This window comes from Phodopus roborovskii, unplaced genomic scaffold (assembly GCF_943737965.1).
Source record: "Phodopus roborovskii unplaced genomic scaffold, PHOROB, whole genome shotgun sequence".
NCBI lineage: Eukaryota > Metazoa > Chordata > Mammalia > Rodentia > Cricetidae > Phodopus > Phodopus roborovskii.
The window spans coordinates 88,555-109,864 of NW_026125202.1; the positions used below are offsets into that span (position 1 = coordinate 88,555).

Here is a 21,310-nt window from a genome sequence, read left to right on the forward strand (position 1 = left end):
TTTTAATATGAAAGTATGGCTGTATAACTCTGCTGTAGCTCAGGGGTAGCTCATGTGCTGTGACATGGATGGGACTGGCGCTAAACCCCAGAACCACTAAATAAAGAAATCAGTGTAATATTTTGCTTCTGCTGTACAATGGAGGAGGGATGCTGGACCTAGGGTGACTCTAGCTAAGAAGCTTTGCTTCTGTTATACCCAGGAGACTCTAAGCTCACAGATTCATGTCTCACGCCTCTCAGCAACAGCCGGGACCTGAGGAGCCAGAGGTGTGAATGAGAATATTTTTGCTAAGTATAAGAAGCATACATAGAAAATGCGTATGTGTGTGCTTGGTTGGGAGCCATGCATGTCAATTGGTTTTTAACTCCATATTGGAAAAAAAAAAAAAAAAAAAAAAAAAAGGAAGGCTCTTGTTTTCTCCCAGAGCTGCTGCTTAGACAAGGAATTACCATTTGTTTAATAAAAGATGTGACTAAATTGTGTTCCTTATGGTTATTTCAATGTTTCAAGCCTTACAACCCAACCAACTAGGTTCTGACTCTTAACAACAAAACAAAAACCAAACAAAACAAGAAAAGTAACATCTGGGCCAATCTGTACTGTGGACAGCTTTTAAAATCCAGGATAACTCTCCATGTAGACAAATGTTGCCTTTCACTGTCCAGGGCTCATTCCTTCTGATTGGGAATCAGAAATCTGTGCTGCTCACTCACATAGATGGGGGGGGGGGGGGAGAGTGGCCAACTCTCTCCCATCTGCAGAGAAGGAAGAACTCTGTCTTGCACACAAAGCTTTCTCTTGCTTGTAAATTTTGTTCAGTAGTAGAATTGCATTTGCTTTTTGGCCAGACACATTTTCTCCACACCTGGCAGGGATCTAGAACTGAAATTACAAGATTTATTTCATCTTAATTCTATTATGAGGCATTTAGTCACAAATACCCCCAAAATGAAGCGATAATTTATCATCTTGCCCTGACTGAGCAACTCTCCTCCATTGGCATTCATGAATCCATAATGCTGAGAGGAGGCTGGATGATTAAGTGTCCGATTAGAGAAAACAGATTAACCTGGCAAACGTCATAAATTTAGCTCATAAGCAGGATGGCTTTATAAAAGCTCATGTTAACTCTCCTGTATCAAATTCTACACTGCCTCCTTCTGTGATGACTCAATTGGAATGACTAAGGAAAGATTCCAAAGGGCATATCATATCGGATTTGGTTCATAACTAAATATGCATTAGAAGGGAACCTTGTAAGAAAAATACTGACTCTCAAAGAGCACACCTACTACCTCTCAAGGGCTCTCATTTCTACATCGCCACTTGAAGGTCCCAGATGCCACTGATTACTTTCTATGCACTGTTTAGAAGATGTCACACCTGACCCTGAGCTGCAGATCCAGAAAACTCATCCACAATTACCTTAACAGAACCTGGCCCCTTAATGAAAACAGCTTCCTACTAGGTAGTTCTCCCACGTGGCCAACACATCAAATCCAGCAGCTAAGTTTTGCACGAGTGGGGGTTTCTTTGGGTTGAATTCCATGTATACCAGGGCACAAATTAGACAGACTATGACTGGTTTTAAGCAAAGTCCAGAACAGCTCTCAGAAAAACTTACTGAAACAGTCTGCTCTCCTTCCCTGGCTGGAGTTTCTGGGCACTCATTTAAGCTGGGGAAAGAGGATCCTCGGTGTCCACAGCTCTATTTTTAACCTCAATGGCTGTTTTTCTGAAGTCTTGGCATGCCTGGCCTAAAACAGCAGGAGTCACGTTGAGTAAGGGACCTCTTCTGTCTAGATCCAGGACATCTTCAGGGCAGACGAAGGGAGGGAACTTGGCCTCTGGTCCTTAATGAAGGCCAGCTCCATCCCATCCCAAGCCAGGTAATTTCCCATTAGGGAAAGCAGACTCCGAGGTCTAAGGTATGACAGACCCCCTTTTTGCCCTTGCTCCTCCCCTCTCCCCACACTGAAGTTGATTTTGGCATGTGAGTAGAGTCATGGCTAGTCCGTGTGCCCTTGCTGGCTCTTGACCTCTGGGGTCAGTCTAGGTAGGACTGTTTTGTGTGCGTGCATGCAGGTGTGTGTGAGTCATGGATTTTTCTATAGCAACCGGTCTCCGACTCTATTGAGTCAAAGATGTTTCTTTGGAGTGCAGGCAGAGAAAGCAAACTTTTGACCCAGAAGGAATCCGTGTCCAACTCGGACATGGTATACAGTGTATCCATAATGACTATACCCAAATATTTCTGAGCTCTGCAGGGCAGGCCATCCTTAAAACTGCAACACCCAGCAGGGCCAGAGCTTGAAACCACAACTTTGTCATAGTAAGGTCCTAGTTGCTGGGAGGATAAAATCAAGCAGGCACCAGGCTGTGGCTGAGCTGAAAGTAGATTTGTGTGTCTGTTTCAGCTGGCTTGAAGTCTCTCCGCCCCCCCCCCCCCCGCAGTTTTTGGCCGGCAGACACCACCGAGGTAGGGACTCCCCTTATGGGTGAGGGTGGGAGGTCGGGGCACGACTAGCAGAGCACATCCCCAGCCCAAAGCCCCTCTCAAGATCCCCGGGCCTGCAGTGGGCACGGAAGACCTGGGTGTCTCCGAACTGCGGTGTGCACGGAGAATCTGGGGATCCCAGATTTGCAGCATGCCTGGAGGATCTAGGTGGCGGGAAGGGCGCAGGTCTGGGACAAACGATCAGGGACGGGCGGTGCAGTGCACGAGCCAGGCAGGCGCGCGCTAGGAACCCGCGCGGAGGGTGCTGGGTTGACGCGGCTGCGGCTCGCGGGCGCTGGCGTTGGCGCTGCGGAAGACGGCAGTGGCCTACGTGGTGGCCTTGGCCTCCGGGTGGTGTGGATGGAGTCGCCCAAAGATTGCTAGCAGCGCGGCTACGAGGCCAGGGAGAGCCCGGGAAGCAGGCCGGGGCCACCAGGGCAAGAACACAACCCCAGCTTGAGCCTAGCCGGGAGGTGCGTTGGGGGAGGGGAGGGAGGCGCTCTAGGCGCTAAGCAACGTTATTTTGATCCGTGGGCAAGTTCAGAGGTGAGAGAGCAACTGACTTCATCCAACCCCCTCCTTTTATAAATGGGGAGCAGGGAAATAAAAGAGACCCGCTTCCAGTTCGGGAAAACTGTGAGAATAGACACTGGAAACTCAGTCCACTGGTCAGGGCCGACTTCTCAGCTCGGTTCTCATCCAAATTCAAATGACTGCCAATAGTTGACAGTGTTGTCTTAGATCTTGGATCCCTGGACAGTGATATTTAGTACTATGATTATGACTCGGGTTCTGGAAAACATGGACAGGTCTCGAGTTCTTGGTTCCTTTATTCGTTTAGCATTTACTAGACAGGTATTTGTGCCCCGAACCCCTCTAGAAACTGAACTTGTGGAGATAAACAAGAATCCGCCCTCTGTGTGGGAAAGCAGAGGAGGGATCCAGATACCAGTTACAAAGCAGGTTCAGGAAGGGGATGGGTGATCAAACATATAACGTGCACTAGGGAAATTAGGAGGTGTCTTTAAGGCACACTGGGAGATGGGGGTGGGGGGTGGGGCAGCATTAGAAGATGGCATCCTGCCTAGATCTGAAATAAAGGGAAGGAGGCCAAGATTAAGATAGAGGCAGTTCTGGGGTGGAGGCAGTATTAGGGATCCTAGGGAGATTCAAAGTCCAGTATGGCATTGCTATTCGTGAAGGACGGTTTGGGGTGCATCTGTCCCCATATCAAACCTCTCAGGTGCAGGTTAAATTTGGTATAAGAATCCATGCTGCCCCGGGGTCTGAGTGTAAGACAGCCTAGACACACCACTTCACAGAAGCCTGCTGTGGATGGAAGTGGGAAACCATCCTAATAGAACTGGGAAACTCTTGGAGAACGGGAAGCCATTGATGGGTAGCAATGACTTTTCATGCCCCGGGTAACATTCTTGGAGGTAGTCAGTAAACAGTTCTTCTGGGTATCCATCCTATAACACAGTTGGCCTCGTAGACATTTGAACAGCACTCATGAAATGTCCCTATAGCCATCTCTGCACAGAACACTTCTTTTGATGTATCCCTAGATACATCAGACATAGTGCAATAAAATAGGGAGGCCGGTTTTCCTAATTGGAAAATAAATCCCTTGTATAAGATTGAGTGCCTATGTTCCAGTCAGTCTTCATTATACACTCTATGATTCTGTGCAGGTGAGCTGTTAAGTAAATCTTGATAGCCCTGTGCCTAAGGTCTGATTCTGGGAACTGCGTAGATGGGCCTAACATCACCTGGAAAGGCCTCCAAGGCAGAAGAAAAATGGGGGCTTCCCCGCAAAGCTCCATTGGTTTATATATCTTTGTAAGCAGCATTTCCTCAGATTCATTATTAATTATATTCAATGGTGTAAAAGAGCATGAAATTGGCGTAGGAAGATAGACTTGAAATTGAATTTCAGAGTTGTCACTCCTTGCCTGCTTGACTTCAGAGCTGGCATGAACTCAACTGGTCTCTACAATCACCATGCCAATCCTTTATTGACCATCTTACAGCCACACCACCTTCCCTCCCATCATTTCCTTAGATCCCAAGACCACCATTTACCCCCTGAGTTTATAATGTCAATTCAAGAACATACAGGGTGCCATCACAAAGGATGCAACCTTCTGATATAGTTTTTATATTTTTAATTTTTTTCCTGCTCAGCAGAATTCTCTGGAGATTAATTCAGGTTTTGTTGACAAGTATTAGTTGCACATATTAAAAGCATTACATTTCTACATATGTATAGCGTATATACCAGTTAAATTCAGCCAGTCCCTCCAGTACCAGTCAGTACAGATGATTATTTTACTTTCAAATTGACTTTTAAAGCTTCTGAATGAAAACAAATAAGCAGAACTTGTTTTTTTTGTGTGTGTGTGTCTGGCTCATTTCATGTATTTGTTTTGTTAGACTGAGGTTTTGAAATTTCTTGTATATCCTGGATGGCAGCCCTTCCTTGCCAAATGTATAGTTTACAAATTTTCTCTCCCATCCTGTAGGCTGACTTTTCTTGCTATTGCATGTTTAATTTACTGTTTGGAAGGTTTTAGTTCTGTGCAATTCCACTTGGCTATTTTTGTTGTTTCCTATGCTTTAGGAAGGTCCATCCAGAAAATCATTAGCCATGTCTACACCTTGAAATAACCTTTGCATTTTCTTCTATGACTTCTAGAATTTCTGGTCTGATATTCAGCTCTTTGGCCCACTTGGAGTTGATTTTTAGATAAGCCTCCTGTACTTAAGTGTTCATATCTTACTCTGTATTTAGGGGAGATCTCAGCAATTATTTCATTGGACAGATTTTCTGTGCCTTTAATTTTCTGGTATTCCATACTATTTCTTCCACTAGTTGTTGAGGCTTTTGAGGGTTATATATTTTATTTGATTCATTAACTTCCTTATTTCCAAGGTTTCTGCCTGTTTCTTTGCAGAATTCTCATTTAAAGCCTACTTCATCTGCCTAACTACATTTAGCTGTTCATCTGTGTTATTGTGGCTCTCATTTTGATTATTTCATAATCATCCTTTGAGATTCCATTCACTTTCATTTCATAGGAACCAGTTGCTGGGGAATCACTATGTTCTTTTGGAGATTTGCACATTTGTTGGGTAAGATGTCTCTACTGCTTTTAAGGCATGGCCTTAATAAGTGCCTTTCTTCTGAAGATGTGTCTTAGAGTGTCAGTTTGTTCTGAAATGCTGACTTTGTTTCTAGCTGAATATCATTGTGTAGTTCCACTATAACTTCCACGCCCATGGCTTATGAACTTAGGCAGAGTGCACAGTCTCAGGCCTGTTTCCTCTATGTGTTACAAGAGTGGAGATACTTCTTCAATTCTGATAGGTATAGCATTGACAGCAGAGGCCACAGTGTAGTCCTGTTTTGTTGGAGGTCCCATCAGATGTTAATGTTTCCATCCAACTATTGGTATTCTGCTACTAGCAAGGAACTCTTTGTGCAGGAGCCGGGACTCTTATAGTGGGGCCCACTGCACTCGTATAGGGGTGCTCCTGCCCAGTCCTAATAGCATCAAAATCAGAATGGACCAGATGGCAGCTACACAGAAGTGAGGTAAAAGCAAGAATTCCAGTGTTTCTGGTACTTCAGTGACTGCCCCTGCCAATGAGGGTGGCCAGGGACAGAGTTGAGCCACATTTCTTTCAGCAGGTTCTATTTTGTCAATGTATGCTTGATGTAGGAGCTGGACTCATGGGGTTGCCCAGGGCTCACCCATCAGGCCCCTATATGCTTGAGAATTATGGGGGTTCTCTCCCTACCTTATTCATAACAGGCACATGAATACAGGTCTTGAGGGAACCGTGTGATAGGTCCCTTCAATCCTGACACTGACCCTTGCCCACACATGGCTAACTATATGTTGGGTCACAGAGAACAATGTGCTGGTTTCCTGGGGCTCAGGGGCAGCACCTTCCAATCTCCTCTGGTCATAGCTCCCAGCGCCTACAGAGCAGGGCGTCTAGCACTTTAGCCACAGTTACCCTGCTGTGCTATGCTTGGTTCAAAAGGCAGCTATCTGCCAAGTCAGTGCTGGGAGCAGTTGCATAATACAGAAGAGAGTACACAGGGATGTTTTGATTCCTGGAAACAGCAGCTCACTTCTCAAGATGGGTGCTGGCTACCATTGCCTGGGCCTTCCCTAGAGTCGTGTGAGACCCATTTCCAAAGCCAGGCTACCATGCAGAGCTCAGGCTGCTAATCTAAAAGAACTGCAAGTTAACTGTATGGTATCTAGGGTTATCAGCGTCCACATGGATGGAGCCTCCTGGAGCTCTCTCTTTGACCTCACCCCTCCTAAAGAAGATCCCCTTACCATGCTGTGGGGCTGGGGTGGCAGGTGCTGGGGTATTTTGCTTCTCTTACTATTTGGCCCTAGGTATCTGCATTTTTGCTAGATTGCTGTCTCTATCTTGAGGATTTCCAGTACAGTCTCATCACATTGGCCTCTAAATGCAGCTTACACGGACTGCTTGGGTTGGTATTTATAGATGGGGACTGAATATTGGGCATTTCCTTTTAATTTTTTTATAAGAGACTCTTGCTTTTAAAAGGATTTATTAATTTACTTTATAATGTATGCCTCTGTGTATGCACCTGTATGCATTTATAGGCCCTCAAAGAACAAAGTGGGGTGGATGCTTTGGGACTTGAGTTACAGTGAGCTGCCTGATGTATGTTCTGGTAACCAAACCCAGGACTTTTACCAGAGCATTAAGTGCTCTCAACCACGGAGCCATTTCTCCAGCCCCACGGATTAATCAGTTCTATTCAGCCATCTTGAACCTTGAGAGAGCACAGGTGTTTGTTGCCATCACCCACTGACATCAGCTGAGCTGTTTGAAGCTATTAGTAATAAAGCCACTATAAGCATTTGCATACCAGTCTTTGTTAACTGTAAGACTTCTTTGACTTAGTCTTTTGAGGTCCATGCTTAAAGTTGCAATTGCTGGATCATATATTGGTAACCAGGTAAAAATTTAAAGATCTGGACAAACCGTTTCCCCTGTAGCTGTATCACAGTGAAAGAGTGGTTCTGCATCTTTACCAGAGTCCGACATTACCTCTCTCTTTCATCTGAGCTGTGCTGAGGAGCATGCTGTAGCATTCCATTGTGACTTTAATTTACATTTCCCTAATGGCTAATGATGAACGTGGCTTGTTTGGCATGTGTAATTTCTAAAGTATGAAAGGTATCTTCATTGCTTCTACTTACATTCTAACTGAATTGTTTACCTCCCCACTGCTGGGTTTCAAGAAATTTATTTATTCATTTATTGTTCTTAATTATGTGTATGGAGAGGTGGGGGTGGGTTTGTGTCCAAGAGTGTTCTGTCCACAGAGGCCAGAAGAGGGCATCAGATCCCCTGGAGCTGGAATTGCAAGCACTTCTTGGCCATCTGATGAGGATGCTGGGAACTGAACTCAGGCCTCTCCAGTCTCATCGTGAGATCTCTACATGTGTTCTTGATACTGCCTTCACTTTTGCACTTTGAATATTTTTAATTTTGAGGATATCCAGTTTATTGAGTTTTCAGTCTATGGATCATACTTTTGACATTAGTAGAAGTACTCTCTACCAACATTTAATACCAAGTCTTCTCCCCCATTTCTCCCCTCACCGTGTGTGTGTGTGTGTGTGTGTGTGTGTGTGTGCACGAGAGAGAGAGAGAGAGAGAGATTTAAGTTGGAGTCTATTGTTGGTGGTCCATAGGAAATTACTCAATTACTCCAGCACCAATTGTTAAAAGTCTGTTGTGAGATAACATGATTCTCCTTGATTGAGATCATTTGCCAAATTCACTTTTCTTTAGCTTAAGAAACACAGGCTTTGAACTTGGACCCCATGACTGTTATTTAAGCCACACTGCTAGACATGCTGGGATCCAAGAAGCCAGGATTAGGAAAGCTGTGAACTAGATATTATCTGAGGTTCCTTTATGCATCAACTTGCTAGGATATGTAAGAGGTCAGTGTGAGAATTCACACTTCTCCTCACATGTTAGCATGGAGGTTCTTCTCTGGGCTCTTGGATGGCTATTTATATGCCATGCTTGCTGTTCCTACCCCGTCTTTTTAAATTAATTATGATAGGTTTTGTGTAGCTAATCACTCATACTTTATAAATTGAGTCTCAGGTTATATGTCAGAGACTGAGAGCATTAGCTATTAAAAAGTTACTGTGACATCATCCATTGCATATAGTCATATGTCATGTCTTTGAGACAGAACAGAACAGGGACCAAATCACAAACAAAACACGGCTCGGCCTGGTATAAAGCAGACAGCAACACTATCTTACCCACCTGTGTAATTCCTGCCGGTTTTCTCAAGGTGTTCATAACACTTTGTAGCCCGTTCATAAGGGATGCTTTCAATAGTTTTCTGAAATAAAGAAGTCAGCCTATTTGTTATGTCTGTCTTTGTTATTGTTTGGCTTTTCAAGACAGGGTTTCTCTGTGTAGCCCTGGCTGTCCTGGAATTCATTCTGTAGACCAGGCTGACTCAGAGATCCATATATGTCTGTCTTTTAAATGAGGCAAGTGAGACTCTGCCTGAGTAACCCGCCTAGAAGTAGAACCAGCAAGTGGCAAGTAGAATTCAGGGAGTTTTATCCAAAAGTTGGGAGTTGAAAGATAGCTTTTATCTGTAGCATGGGCTAATAACATCATAAACTCAAATAAAAATGAAGGCTTTCCAGTTAAATAAGGTTAATTGAGATAATGTTTTTGAAAAGCATGTTATATTTTTGAGTATCCCTTGTTAAAATGGTGATTACTAATACAAGCTTGGATAAAATAGGCTTTGATTTCTGCAGGCTGTTGAGGGCTTCATGATTTCTACTCATGGAAAATATGTTTTATTACATCATAGTATATTATCTGTTTTTTTCTAGCAGTGACCAAATTATGAACTTCCACATTAAGTAAGACTCAAACATACTTGAGAGGATGGCTAAACTTAATGCTTCTAAATAATTTCTTTAGTAGTTATTTTTCAACAGATGGACTATTATATTTGGTGTGTTTCTGTGACAATGTGGTGAGTGAAGGTGTCCACAGACAGCATGAAAATACTTAGGGAAACACCCTTCCAGTATTAATTGTTGTTGGGGGGAAAAACAGACTTCTGGAGTGCCAAGAAGGAAAAAGAAAGAGAGAAAGGGTAAGGATGGGAGGAGAGAAGGGGTGAGGATGGGAGGGAGGGGGAGATGCAGGGGGCGGGGAGAAAGAAAATGGAAGAAAAAGAAACGTGCTGGGCAGTGTGCATGCCTTTAATCCCAGTACTCAGGAGGCAGTGGCAGGTGGATCTCTGTGAATTCCAGGCCAGTTGGTCTGCAGAGCTAGTTCCAGGACAGCTAGGACTGTTATAGAGAAACCGTGTCTCAAAAGACGAAGGAAAGGAAAGGAAAGAAAATAAAAGGAATCTGTATTCACAAATCCTTAGTCTATTATGCTATTATGATCATAATTTAGGTGAGTTTGAAGTTTTTAACATTTGCATTTCTTTGGTAGGGAGCCTGCAGAGTTGCAGGAGGGTGAGATGGTGAGGAGAGTCATTGTCCAATAGAGACTGCACATGCATACAGCACTTACTCTTCCTTTGATTGTGGATAGATGCACACCACTTCCTCTTGCTGACTTACTCCATTTCCATGACTACACAGGAAGTGTAACCTCTACAAAAGGCACTTGTAAGAAACATGCGTGCGTTATTTAGAAAGAGAAAAATCCAGACCACGTTCATCAATGCAGTGAGCCTCTCTACCTTGCAAGGTGTCTGCCCCTGTGGTGGACCACCTTGCACTGTTTCAGGAACCACAAGTGGAGCAGTAAGGGATGGGGCGAGGCAGGTTGTCGTGGTTACAGTGACAAAAGGCATCTGAGATGTATCGGGTGAAAGCCAGAGTCTTAAACATGCTACAGTACAGAGCACATTCTGACCTTGGAAGAAATGTTCCAGAGCATGCTTTGCACCTGAATGTCTGTCTTGATATCCATCTGGTGTATAATTTGGCCCTGCTTAAAATAAAATGGCAGAGTGAGTTTTGTGGTACAATATATTTCTTACACGTTTTAATGTTCACAGTGTTCAGCATCCACCCACACCTCTGCTTCTTAGTTGTACTGTGCAGCACAGAGCCTGGAAGAATTCTAATCTTAGACTCTTGACCCAGGACTTCTTCACACTGTAGAAGCAGGAGAATACTGATACTTTTTAGAATTTTTTTAGAACATTTGAATAATAAAACCAACATATATTTGCTTTCTCCTTATTGCACCTTCTTTTTCCAAACAAAACATATTTCCATACTTAATATTTCTGAAATTGTATGTAGAGGGAAGTTCTACAGACCATAAATTCTAGACTTAAAGAATGATCATGGTAAGGAAAAATTGCTATAGAGAATTATGCAAGTGCTAATTTGTTCCCCTCTTGCTGCTGGAACATACAGAATCATCCAAAGAAAACACTTTGTGAGTCGTAGTCATTATCCAGCGAGGTCCCTCTGCTAAAGTGGAAGCCTTCCTTGAACTCTCCTTCTGTGAGTTATACCATCTCTGTGTCTATCATTGCAGATGGCGTTTAATGACTGCTTCAGTCTGTCCTATCCTCACAACCCTCGCCCAGGAGACTTGATTGAAGTGTTCCGTCCTGGCTATCAGCACTGGGCACTGTACTTGGGTGATGGCTACGTTATCAACATCGCACCTGTAGGTAAGATCTCTTTCCAGGGGCTCCTAGAGGCTTTTTAGTTATTGGAAATTAGAAAAGAACTTGAACAAAATCATAAAACAGATAAAATTTAGAAAGTAAGTCCAACTAATTTAGAAAATGATATTCAAAGACCGAAGCATCGTTTAAAAGATTCCACAAACTAAATAACATTGAATTAAAAGAACCTGTGTATCAAAAGAATTCTTAATTACAAATAAATGACTGTCTGAGGAAGACATTGGCCACAAATGTGACTAACTTCTATGTCTTTATGTCTCACACAAGTAGGGCTATATGGACAGGTCCATGGTGGTGCTCACATCTTCACAGACAGACGTGGAAAAATAAGCCAAGAAGGTGGTTTAGGAAGACACGAGATAGGAGGGGGTAATACTGTAGTTAGGAAATTTCTGGAGGAGGCAGCAACAGAAGCAAAACTTCCAAGAAATGAGAAAACTAGTTCCCAGGGTACCTGGGAAATTGGTGCCTTGGAGCAGAAACAGTGAATGCTGAGAGCCCAGGCCACAACTGGGAAAGTTTGAAACCAGTTGGCAAGAGAAGAGAACAGAAATTTCAACTTTGTATTCACCTGCAAGTTGTAGATGAAGACACTGATGGATTTTTCATGCCTGTCTCATTAGCAAAGGGTAAAAGGATGGTAAGCAGTGGAGACAGACAGTGAAGTTAATACAGGTATACTGGTGGAGGTAGAAACGGATACTGTCATTCACAAAAACAGTCTAGCAGAATGTGCTAAGAGTCTCAAAAGATTTCTTGAACTCCGCATCTGATCTTGCTTGTAGGAGTCTGGGGAAACTTTAGACATGTGGACAAATTTCATTTCTAATGGTTTAGAAATGAGACAATAGCTTAATTTTCAATGTGGGGGTGGCTGGTTAAGCACATGATTTAACCACTGGCTGTTAGGTATCTGTGTTTGTTAGAGTTCTCTAGTTGTATATAGCAGAAATGAAGCAAGCACTAGCTTAAGCAAACAGGCAAAAGGACAAGTCCATGGCTTCACGGGAGGGGACTCAGACGGGCGGAGCTGGCCTTAGCAGTTTCCAGGTCTAGGAATGTCATCGCATCAGGACCATCAGACTCAGATGTCGCATCCCCTTTCTGCGTGGTGCTGTCATCCTCCTGACTGTTCTCAAACTGATTCTGAGAGTTTTATGACTCAACAGGAAAGAGCAATCTGTTCTCTGTTTATTGGAGTTTAGAAATCATGGAGAATGACTCTTAATTGTTCCATTGTGAGCCACAACGCCATTTCTAAAGAATAAGATGTAATACCATGAATGGCTCTGACAGGCATGTGGGGGAAGAAATAGGCCATGGTGGAATGGGTGCTAAAGCCACCATGACTGCTGTTTTAAAAGCATATTCTTGGGCATGTTTAACTATTTAGGAGGTGGTCTTAATATAATATAATATAATATAATATAATATAATATAATATAAATTTTCTAATTCAAGTGCAATATGTGACATAATACCCCTCTTAAAAAGAATACAATATACACTAGTGTCTGTAGCATCTGTTCCCATATATGTCTAGTGTCTATAGTATTAACTGATGGATGCTGCCCTGTTGAGACAAAGATAGAAGAATGGAGAAACATTTTGACTTTAGTCATAACTGAAAGAGAAATTTGCATAGGCCAGTTTCTGTAGAGTTCTGTCCTCACAGTCATTTCAGGAATGTGATGGCCATTCGTAGCATGGGGCTACATGTAGAGAGAGGTTCCTGGCACTAGGCCACTCCATGACGAGTCGTATGCTGTTCTATGGTACTGACAAAGCAGGACCCAGTACAAAGGTCCTGGGCATTTAAGCAATGATGACTGATAGAGTTATCTCAGATAAATAGAAGAGGCACACAGGATTGTCCAGGCAGCATTGGGCCCCATCTATGTGTAGTGTCTACTGAAGTTAGCTTCAGGTTTAGAATGTTCATTTGATGGCCAGAGGAAATGGCAGTAGAAAAGCTGGAGTTTAGCTGGTTCTTCTCAGGACTGTGCAAGTTTTACAGACAAAAATCTGGGCTTACATTAAAGCCTACAGAAGAGCCAGTGTGTAAAGAAGTATGGAGGGCAGATAGGTGGCTAAGAGAACATAGAGTCATAACACACTACTCTAACCCCTAAGATTTGGAGGACTACAGATGCCGAGAAGAAACTGGCACAAAAGAAAAATTGGGCAATAATCTTATCCATACCTTGCTAGAACTATCCACAAAAATCTCTCACCATAATACCAGTTGTTAGAGAACTTACTCCCCAAGATCAGGCAGAGAATTTCATGCAACTTTAATTGTCACTAGCATAGTACCATAACTGATAGCAGAGTGTGTGGATAAGATCGAGCACTTTGGGTTTATTCCATAAGGAGCAGAGGTCTCCAGAATTTCTAGATGACGCTGGTACTCTATGCCCTACTAACCAACATTCTCCTTACAGATGGTGTCCCTTCACCATTTACAAGTGCCAAGTCTATGTTCAGCACAAAGGCCTTGGTGAAAATGCAGCTTTTGAAGGATGTTGTGGGAAATGACACATACAGAATAAATAACAAGTATGATACAACATACCCTCCTCTCCCCCTGGAGGAAGTGATGCAGCGGTCCGAGGTCGCTATTGGGCAGGAGGTTACCTATGACTTACTGGTCAACAACTGTGAGCATTTTGTGACCTTGCTCCGCTATGGAGAAGGAGTGTCAGAACAGGTGAGGTTTGTTTCTTTGTGTGTGTGTGTGTTTTGTTGTTGTTGTTGTTGTTGTCGTTGTTAATGATGTTTTGAGGTGTGAGAAGCTTCTTTTTTTTTTTTTTTTGCTTTTTTTTATTTTTATTTTTATTTTACATATCCCTTCCTCCCTCCATCTTTCCCTATCTCCTACCCTCTCATGTTCCCCAACCATCCTCCCCCTCCCATCCCCCCACTCCACATGTAGGGTGATGCCATCCAGGAGGGGTCTTCTAAATCTGTCAAGTCATTTGAAGTAGGGCCTACGACTTATCTCCTGTCTCTAGTTTAAGGAAGTCCCTCCATGGAGAATGTGCACCCAAAGTCCTATTGTGTACCAGGACTGTTCACTGTTCAAGGTCCCTTAGACTGCCAAGGCCTTCTAACAGAGACCCTTGGGTCAGTCCCATGCTGGATACCCAGCTATCAGTCTGGGGGCCCATTAGCTCCTCCTTGTTCAGGTCTCTGTCTCTGTGGGTTTCTGTAGCTTGGTCTTGTCCTCCCTCTCTGCATCTGGATTCCAGTTCGGCTTAGTGTTTAGTTGTGGGTGTTTGCTTCTGTTTCCATCAGCTACTAGATGAGGGTTCTATGGTGGTAGATACATTAGTCATCAATCAAGGCATTTATGGTAGCCTTTCCACTGTTGCTCAAATTATTAGTTGGGGTCAGTCTTGTAGGTCTCTGGACATTTCTTTAGGTTCAGTTTTCTCTTCAAACCTATAATGGCTCCCCCCCCCTCTCTCTCTCTCTCTCTCTCTCTCTCTCTCTCTCTCTCTCTCTCTCTCTGAGAAGTTTCTTATGTTGAGAAAATTTTGTTGTTAAAGTTCTTAGGTTTCCACCAAAAGGCAAACAATTAGAAAATGTAGAAAAATGAAAGGGCAGAGCAGGACGCTGCTAAGACTACATTGTTAGTCAACAGACAAATTTGGACATCTTGAAATTTGGGCTAAAATGGACTTGAAGTAGAATCAAGTCCTTAGCTTCTTGTTAGTCTTATTGGCTCCACTTAGACACAATTTTCTATAATATCCCCAAACCCAATGTAGCAATCTCAAATCAACAACCCCATGTATGAGGATTAATTTGTAGATTCTTCTCCAGTAGGGAATAGTGGTCAACCAATGACATGCCTAGATGCATTGGTAAATGCTTCCTATTTCCTTACAATACTAGTTTTTAAATGAAATATTATTTTAAGTAGATTTTTGATTCCCTGAGCTTCTAAATGACCTCTAATATATTAACTGACTGCAGATTAACTTGCAATCATGTAGATATCCAGCACTATTTTGTGGTATTATAGCGGATTCCCAGAAAAGTCAACATTTACCTCCCTTGCCTTTACCAGGTCTGTCTTCAGGTCAGTGTGGTTTCTTCTCAAGGATGTAACTCAAGGATGTAAGAGGATGAACAAGTAAAACCATTCTAAGGGAGGCACCCCTCATCCAAAACACATACAAACATGTCATTCTTTAAAGTTCAAAGGCTCAAAAAGTTTAAAGACTATTAACCTCCAGTAAGTTGGTTCTTGAAAAGGAGACTAAAAGAAAAATACCAAAACTTGAACATATTTCAATAACCTAAACTTACTCAAGGCTTCCTGCGTCTTGGAATAGCTATTAAAAAGACATTCTAGGAAGAGAGATTCACTTAGAACTACGTTCAGAGGAGTGGGAGACAGAACATGATGAAAGGACATGTATATTGTCTTTAGAAAAGAACTTATTGGCCAAGCGTTCCCATCAGAAAATACATTAGCAGTGAATGCTCACTCAGATAATAATACATATTTTTTTGAGTCATAACACAGAGGCCACACACAAATTCCCCCTTGTCTTTTTGTTCAGAACTCTGTTAGGAAACAGGTTCCATCTGCTTAATTAGCAATTATCTAACTAAGTGGCACATTCATTACCCTAATAAAGAGCATGTGTTGTGCTTTGGATGTGTAGCATCCCATAGAAGACTTGCATGGCTAATTCCTCAGCTGGTGGCTGTTGGTGAGACATAACCAGATTAAGGGGTCTTTGGTAATGATTAAGTTGTTCACTGCATTGGCAAATACTATTCATTTAATTTTTGCAAATGTGGAGGGGCAATGATCAAAGAACACAAATTTCTGTTACATCAAGTAAATCAGTTCCAAGTTTTACCCTGTAACATAGTATCAGTGACTGACAAGCCTGTGCTTTTATTATGAATTTATTTTTTTATTTTTATTTGTGCCAAGAAGGTAGCTCTTAGGATTAAATACCCTTACTGCAACAACAAAGCCAAAAAGAAAAAACAAGATAAATCCACCAACCTAGTAACTAAAAATCAAATTCAAAGCAACAGAAACGATGATAGTTGCAAGAAACGTAGGGAGGTAACAGATAACTGTGGCATTGATTATGATGACATTTTTATGGATGTAAGCTTACCTCCAAATATATCAACTTGTATATATTAGATAAATATTTATCTAAATATATCTTTGCCTGCTAATAATGCTTCAATAACTTAAAAATGTGGTTGAATAAGAACAGGTTACAATCATCTTGCTTTGGATTTAGTCTGAAATTCACCATCATTTTACTTTTCATACCAAGATTTAAAACCCATGGGGGGGGTTATTTCCTCATCAAATAGTGGAACCTGTCTCTAGCATATGCTGGTGAAAATAGTGCAAGGAATCTACCTGAGTGCCAGCATGCTACTGGCATGAGCTAGTGTCCCATCTGTTTTCACTGGCTGGATGACTTTGGGTATACTGTATATGCTTTTTTACTCTACCTTCAAATTATTTTTTTTCTTTTAGAGATTATAGAGGTATTTGAAGCCTCTTGCTTAGATGTATTACAGGTTATTTGTCCTAATAAACGCGTGTTATGTGTTGGATATATGGCATCTCACTAAAGGCTCATGTGGTATATGTTTCACAGATAGTGCCTGTTATGTTGAGAAATAATCAGATTAAGAGGTCTATTGTCTAGTCAGTGGATTCATCTATGGACGGATTCCTAATCCGGAAGGTGACAGAAACTAGGTGGGACCTAGTTGGGAAAAGTAGTACATGAAGGGTGCCTCTGAAGTAGGCATCTTGTCTCCACCCTCTTCCATGTTTCTTTTATTCCTACCTGTCTGAAGGGGAGCTGCTTTCCCCTGAACAACGGCCTTACTGTTTAGTGACCTTGAACTTAGGAGATATTTCCTTTTAAAAATGCATAGAAATTATTAAAAGGGGAGAAGTTTTATGGTCCTGTTTATCTTTTCCACTGCGCTTTCTGTAGTAGTACAAAACCAAGAGACAATCATTAGAATAGTTTTTAGCATTACAACATTGTTTCCGACTGTAGGGCAGTCTCACTGCTCCTCACACATATATAGCTTCCTCTATCAATGTCTCTATCAATGTGCTATAGTTTTAAAGCACTGGCAAGCCAACTTTGAAAACTTATGGCAACCAAAGACCACAGTTCACACCAGAATTTCACCTTTGTGTTGAATGTTTTATGATTGTAGTCAAACTTATAATGACATATCCATCATTGTAGTATTGATAATTTCCCTGCACTGAGATTATTCTATATACTGCCTAATCATCTCCCATCACCCTAGACCTGGGAAACTTTACTGGACTCTTTTAATTGCATTCATGTTCTTATCTCTGTTGAATGTCACAGTTGGAATCGGGTCATGTCTTGCCTTTTGGTGGCTGTATTATTTTTGCATTCCTACAATCACTAAATGACAATTTCCATTATTCTAAATTCTTGTCAATGTTTGGTGATATCAGTGCTTGGATTTAAGATATTCTGATAAGCCTGTAAGTGGTCTTTATCTCATTATTGCCTTAATTTGAAGTTTCCTAATTACGTGTTATATTGAGTACCTTTTCACAGGCTTATTTTCTCTTGTGTATTTCTTGCAATATATTGCTTGATATCATTGTGCCTATACCCAAATTTGGGTTGTTCATTTTTCTATTGATTTTTAAGACTAGTTTGTATATATTGGATGAGTTTTTTTTTTTAAAACAAATTCCTCTTTTGTTTTGTAAAATGTGGCTTGTTTTTTCAATACTTTTCAAATTTTCCATAAGCAACACTATTATTGTTATAATTCAAATATGTCCCTAAAATTGTCTGCTTGTATATAAGATGGCCATACCTTTCAGTAAGCCTAGACAAGTTAGTATGTAAGTATACCATGCCTGTTCTTCAGTGCATCAATGAGTCATCGAGTTTCAGAAAACAGATATGACTCTTCTCTCCACCAACTGGGGGCTGGACAGAGAGGCAAAGTTCTACTTTCTTTCTCTTTTAATGACCAGAAGTATCTTGGGGGAGGAAAATGTTAGCTTATGGGATGCAGTCCACCCCTGAGGGTTGTCAGGACAAGAAACCAAGCAGGTACTTTGAAGCAGTCCTTCATGCTGTTCTACCCAATACTATCTCCAACCAAGGAAATCACTTCATATCAAAGAAGTACAATAAGGGGGAACTACTTGATTTCTGGCTTGTGGTCTGGTTTATACTAAGCTGGCTTTCTTTTGCAGCCCTGAATCACTTGCTCAGGGAATGGGACCACCCACAGTGGACTGAGCCCACCTACATCAATACCCCACAGAATTGCCCACAGGCCAATCCAGTCTGAGAAATGTCTAAATTGATGCTCCCTCCTGGGATGATACTAAACTGTGTCAAGTTGGTGGCTAAAGCTGACTAGGAAAGACAAGGAATCACAGTTGTAGGCCTAGTTCCTTCCTGACTATAGGCTAACAAAGTGAACATGAGCTGTAGACACACAGAGCCCTCCACATGCCTCTGAACTGCCAGTTTGCAACAGGGAAGCAGCAGTGTGGAAGATAGTAGAATGTTTCAGAAATATGTAAGTGGAGGCTGCATGGGAAGAAAAAAAAAAGCCTAAACAGAGGGAACTATCAACTGTGACCTTGGCCAGGTTTCCAGTTGTTATATCAGATATTTGAGAAAAATGTTTTCTTCATTTGAAAGCCTTGACTCTTGAGTCCTAGAGACTAAATGTTGTCTTCTGGGTCTGCAATGACTTCAAAGTATCTGAATATGACCTTTCAGTCATAAAACTGCTCTCAAACCCATGAGGATGCAAGGCAAATATTAGCTGACTGCCATGGAAACCATGAATAACCATCAGTTGCCCTCACCATGATGATGATTAATACTCTAATGACCATAAATATCTGAACTCTTTTATGGACAATTGAGTTTGAGAATGGCTTATTATTCTGTCTATATGAAAACCCATTCTGTCTATATAAAAACCATGGCACTTGACGAATATTGATTCTTAGTTTCCTGTGATAAAGCACTGCCCAAAAGCACAACTTAAGTATTATTTTTAGGGTGAAGGTTAGGGTTCAGAAAAGGTTTATGTCAGTTTACAGGAGGCATTTCATCAAGGCAAGAAGGTAGAACAAGGATTCACACAGGTGTCAAGTCAGAAACCACAGAGGAATGTTGCTTACTGGATTGCTCTCCATGGCTCCCTCACCATGCTCTCTTTTACAACCCAGGACCTCCTGCCCAGGGGTGACTCTGCCCATAGTCAGATGAGCATCCCATACCAATCATTACTCAAGACTGTGCCACACACATGCCCACAGGCCAATCTGACGAAGGCAGTTCTGCTATCGATGTCCCCTCTTTCCATGTCACTATAGTTTGTGTCAACTTGACACAAATTGAGCAGCACATGTGCTTACTGTAGCCAGCAAATATTTAGTTCAGATCATGCTACTGGACTATTGAGTAATATGCATCCTTTAGTTAGACAGATGTGCATAAACACACACACACACACACACACACACACACACACACACACACACACACACACCTTATTCTAGTACAGATCAAACCCAACTGTGTAGAGGCTGTTGGAGGGAGAAATTGCATATATGAAGCTTTGACTTAACATTTAAACATCTTGGTGGTATGATCTTGGACAAAAGAATCATTTGCATACAGCCTCCCCAAGTTGTATAGAAGAGCATAATGTTCCTTCTCTCACCAGAGGATTGGGATGAGCAAACAGGACCCATGTTCATGATGAGTCTAGACAATGCCAAGTGCTCTGAGTGTCAGAAATAGAAACCTAAGTGTGTTGGTACCGTTTGCATAATTATAAAAAATTAAAATCCGGTGTAGTGGTGCACACCTTTAATGCTAGCACTTGGGAGGCAGAGACAGGTGAATCTCTGTGAGTTCGAAGCCAGCCTTGTCTACAGTGTGAGTTCCAGGACATCCAGGACTGTTAAAGAAACCCTATCTTGAAACAATATATACATACATTATATATACAAATATATGTAATGTTTTCAGGTCTTATTTTACCTTGGCACTGGACTTTAAATACATTCATTACACATTAAAATAGATTGTTGGTTTAGGAAACAAGCCAAAGCTTCAAAAGAACACTAACATTTTTAGGGTAAAGATCCTCTTTTTGTTTTCTGTTTCCTTTTAGGCCAACCGAGCAATAAGCACCATTGGGTTGGTGGCTGCTGCTATTGATATCTTCACATTCCTCGGCTTGTTTCCAAAGAGACAAAGAACAAAATATTAGCAGCTTGTTGAAGAGATTGGAATTGAAGGAATCTGTGAGGAGAAAGAGATTCTGGGGGTGAATACTTATTTTGAATGCATCATTATTTCTCCCGGTTCCCATGATGGATGGCAGACTCTGTAATAAATTGCTTGCTGATTTTAATCTTATCATTGAGACAAGGAAAGTTTTTACCCACTAGTATGGGCTTGCTATGGCAGCTTGAACAAAAAGCAGTTGCCTTTTGATGGAGGCAGCTGAGGATCTTAACGAAACAAAGATCACATTTTATCTCCTACTGTAAATATTGTTTTCCTTTCCCCTAAGGACAGCTATTTTGTCAGAGGTGTGGAGAACAATTTACATATGCTTCTGAAAGACAGTTGTTAGGGCCAACATCTAAATTCATATTCCTTTTCTTGTCAGAAAAAAAGGGAAGTGGGTATTTCCAGTATTTGGCTGGATACCTCAAGGATCTCTGAATGACAAAGCATTTGGTAGTACACCCATGTTGCTGCACCTGTGTAGGTGTGAGCATTAAGAAGAATGTTGGAAGGGCTTTTGTGCATGCATGTTTGGGGTTCTTATAGATGGTGTGCATGTGTGGGGACAGTCTCGAGTGCCATTCTTTGCTCTCTGCCTTTTTTTTTTTAACTAAGACAGGGTATATTGTCCTTCACAGTTTATGGCAGGTTAGCTAGCCTATTAGCTTCTAGAAAGTGTCTCAATGTAGGAGG

At 41.8% G+C, this 21,310-nt stretch overlaps 1 protein-coding gene across 2 annotated transcripts; it reads left to right on the forward strand.

Annotated features, from left to right (window-relative positions):
• The first annotated feature begins 1,770 nt into the window (after positions 1–1,770).
• On the forward strand, positions 1,771–20,743 carry LOC127226901 (phospholipase A and acyltransferase 1). 2 transcript variants are annotated; one of them, XM_051191038.1, is made up of 4 exons: positions 1,771–1,892; positions 11,123–11,261; positions 13,724–13,989; positions 20,496–20,743. In XM_051191038.1, the coding sequence occupies exons 2-4, from the start codon at positions 11,123–11,125 to the stop codon at positions 20,592–20,594; spliced, it is 504 nt and encodes a 167-aa protein (XP_051046995.1). In that variant the 5' UTR covers positions 1,771–1,892; the 3' UTR covers positions 20,595–20,743. The 2 variants fall into 2 exon arrangements, with proteins under 2 accessions (XP_051046995.1, XP_051047003.1); XM_051191046.1 differs by lacking the exon at positions 1,771–1,892 and adding an exon at positions 2,946–2,973.
• Positions 20,744–21,310: the final 567 nt, after the last annotated feature.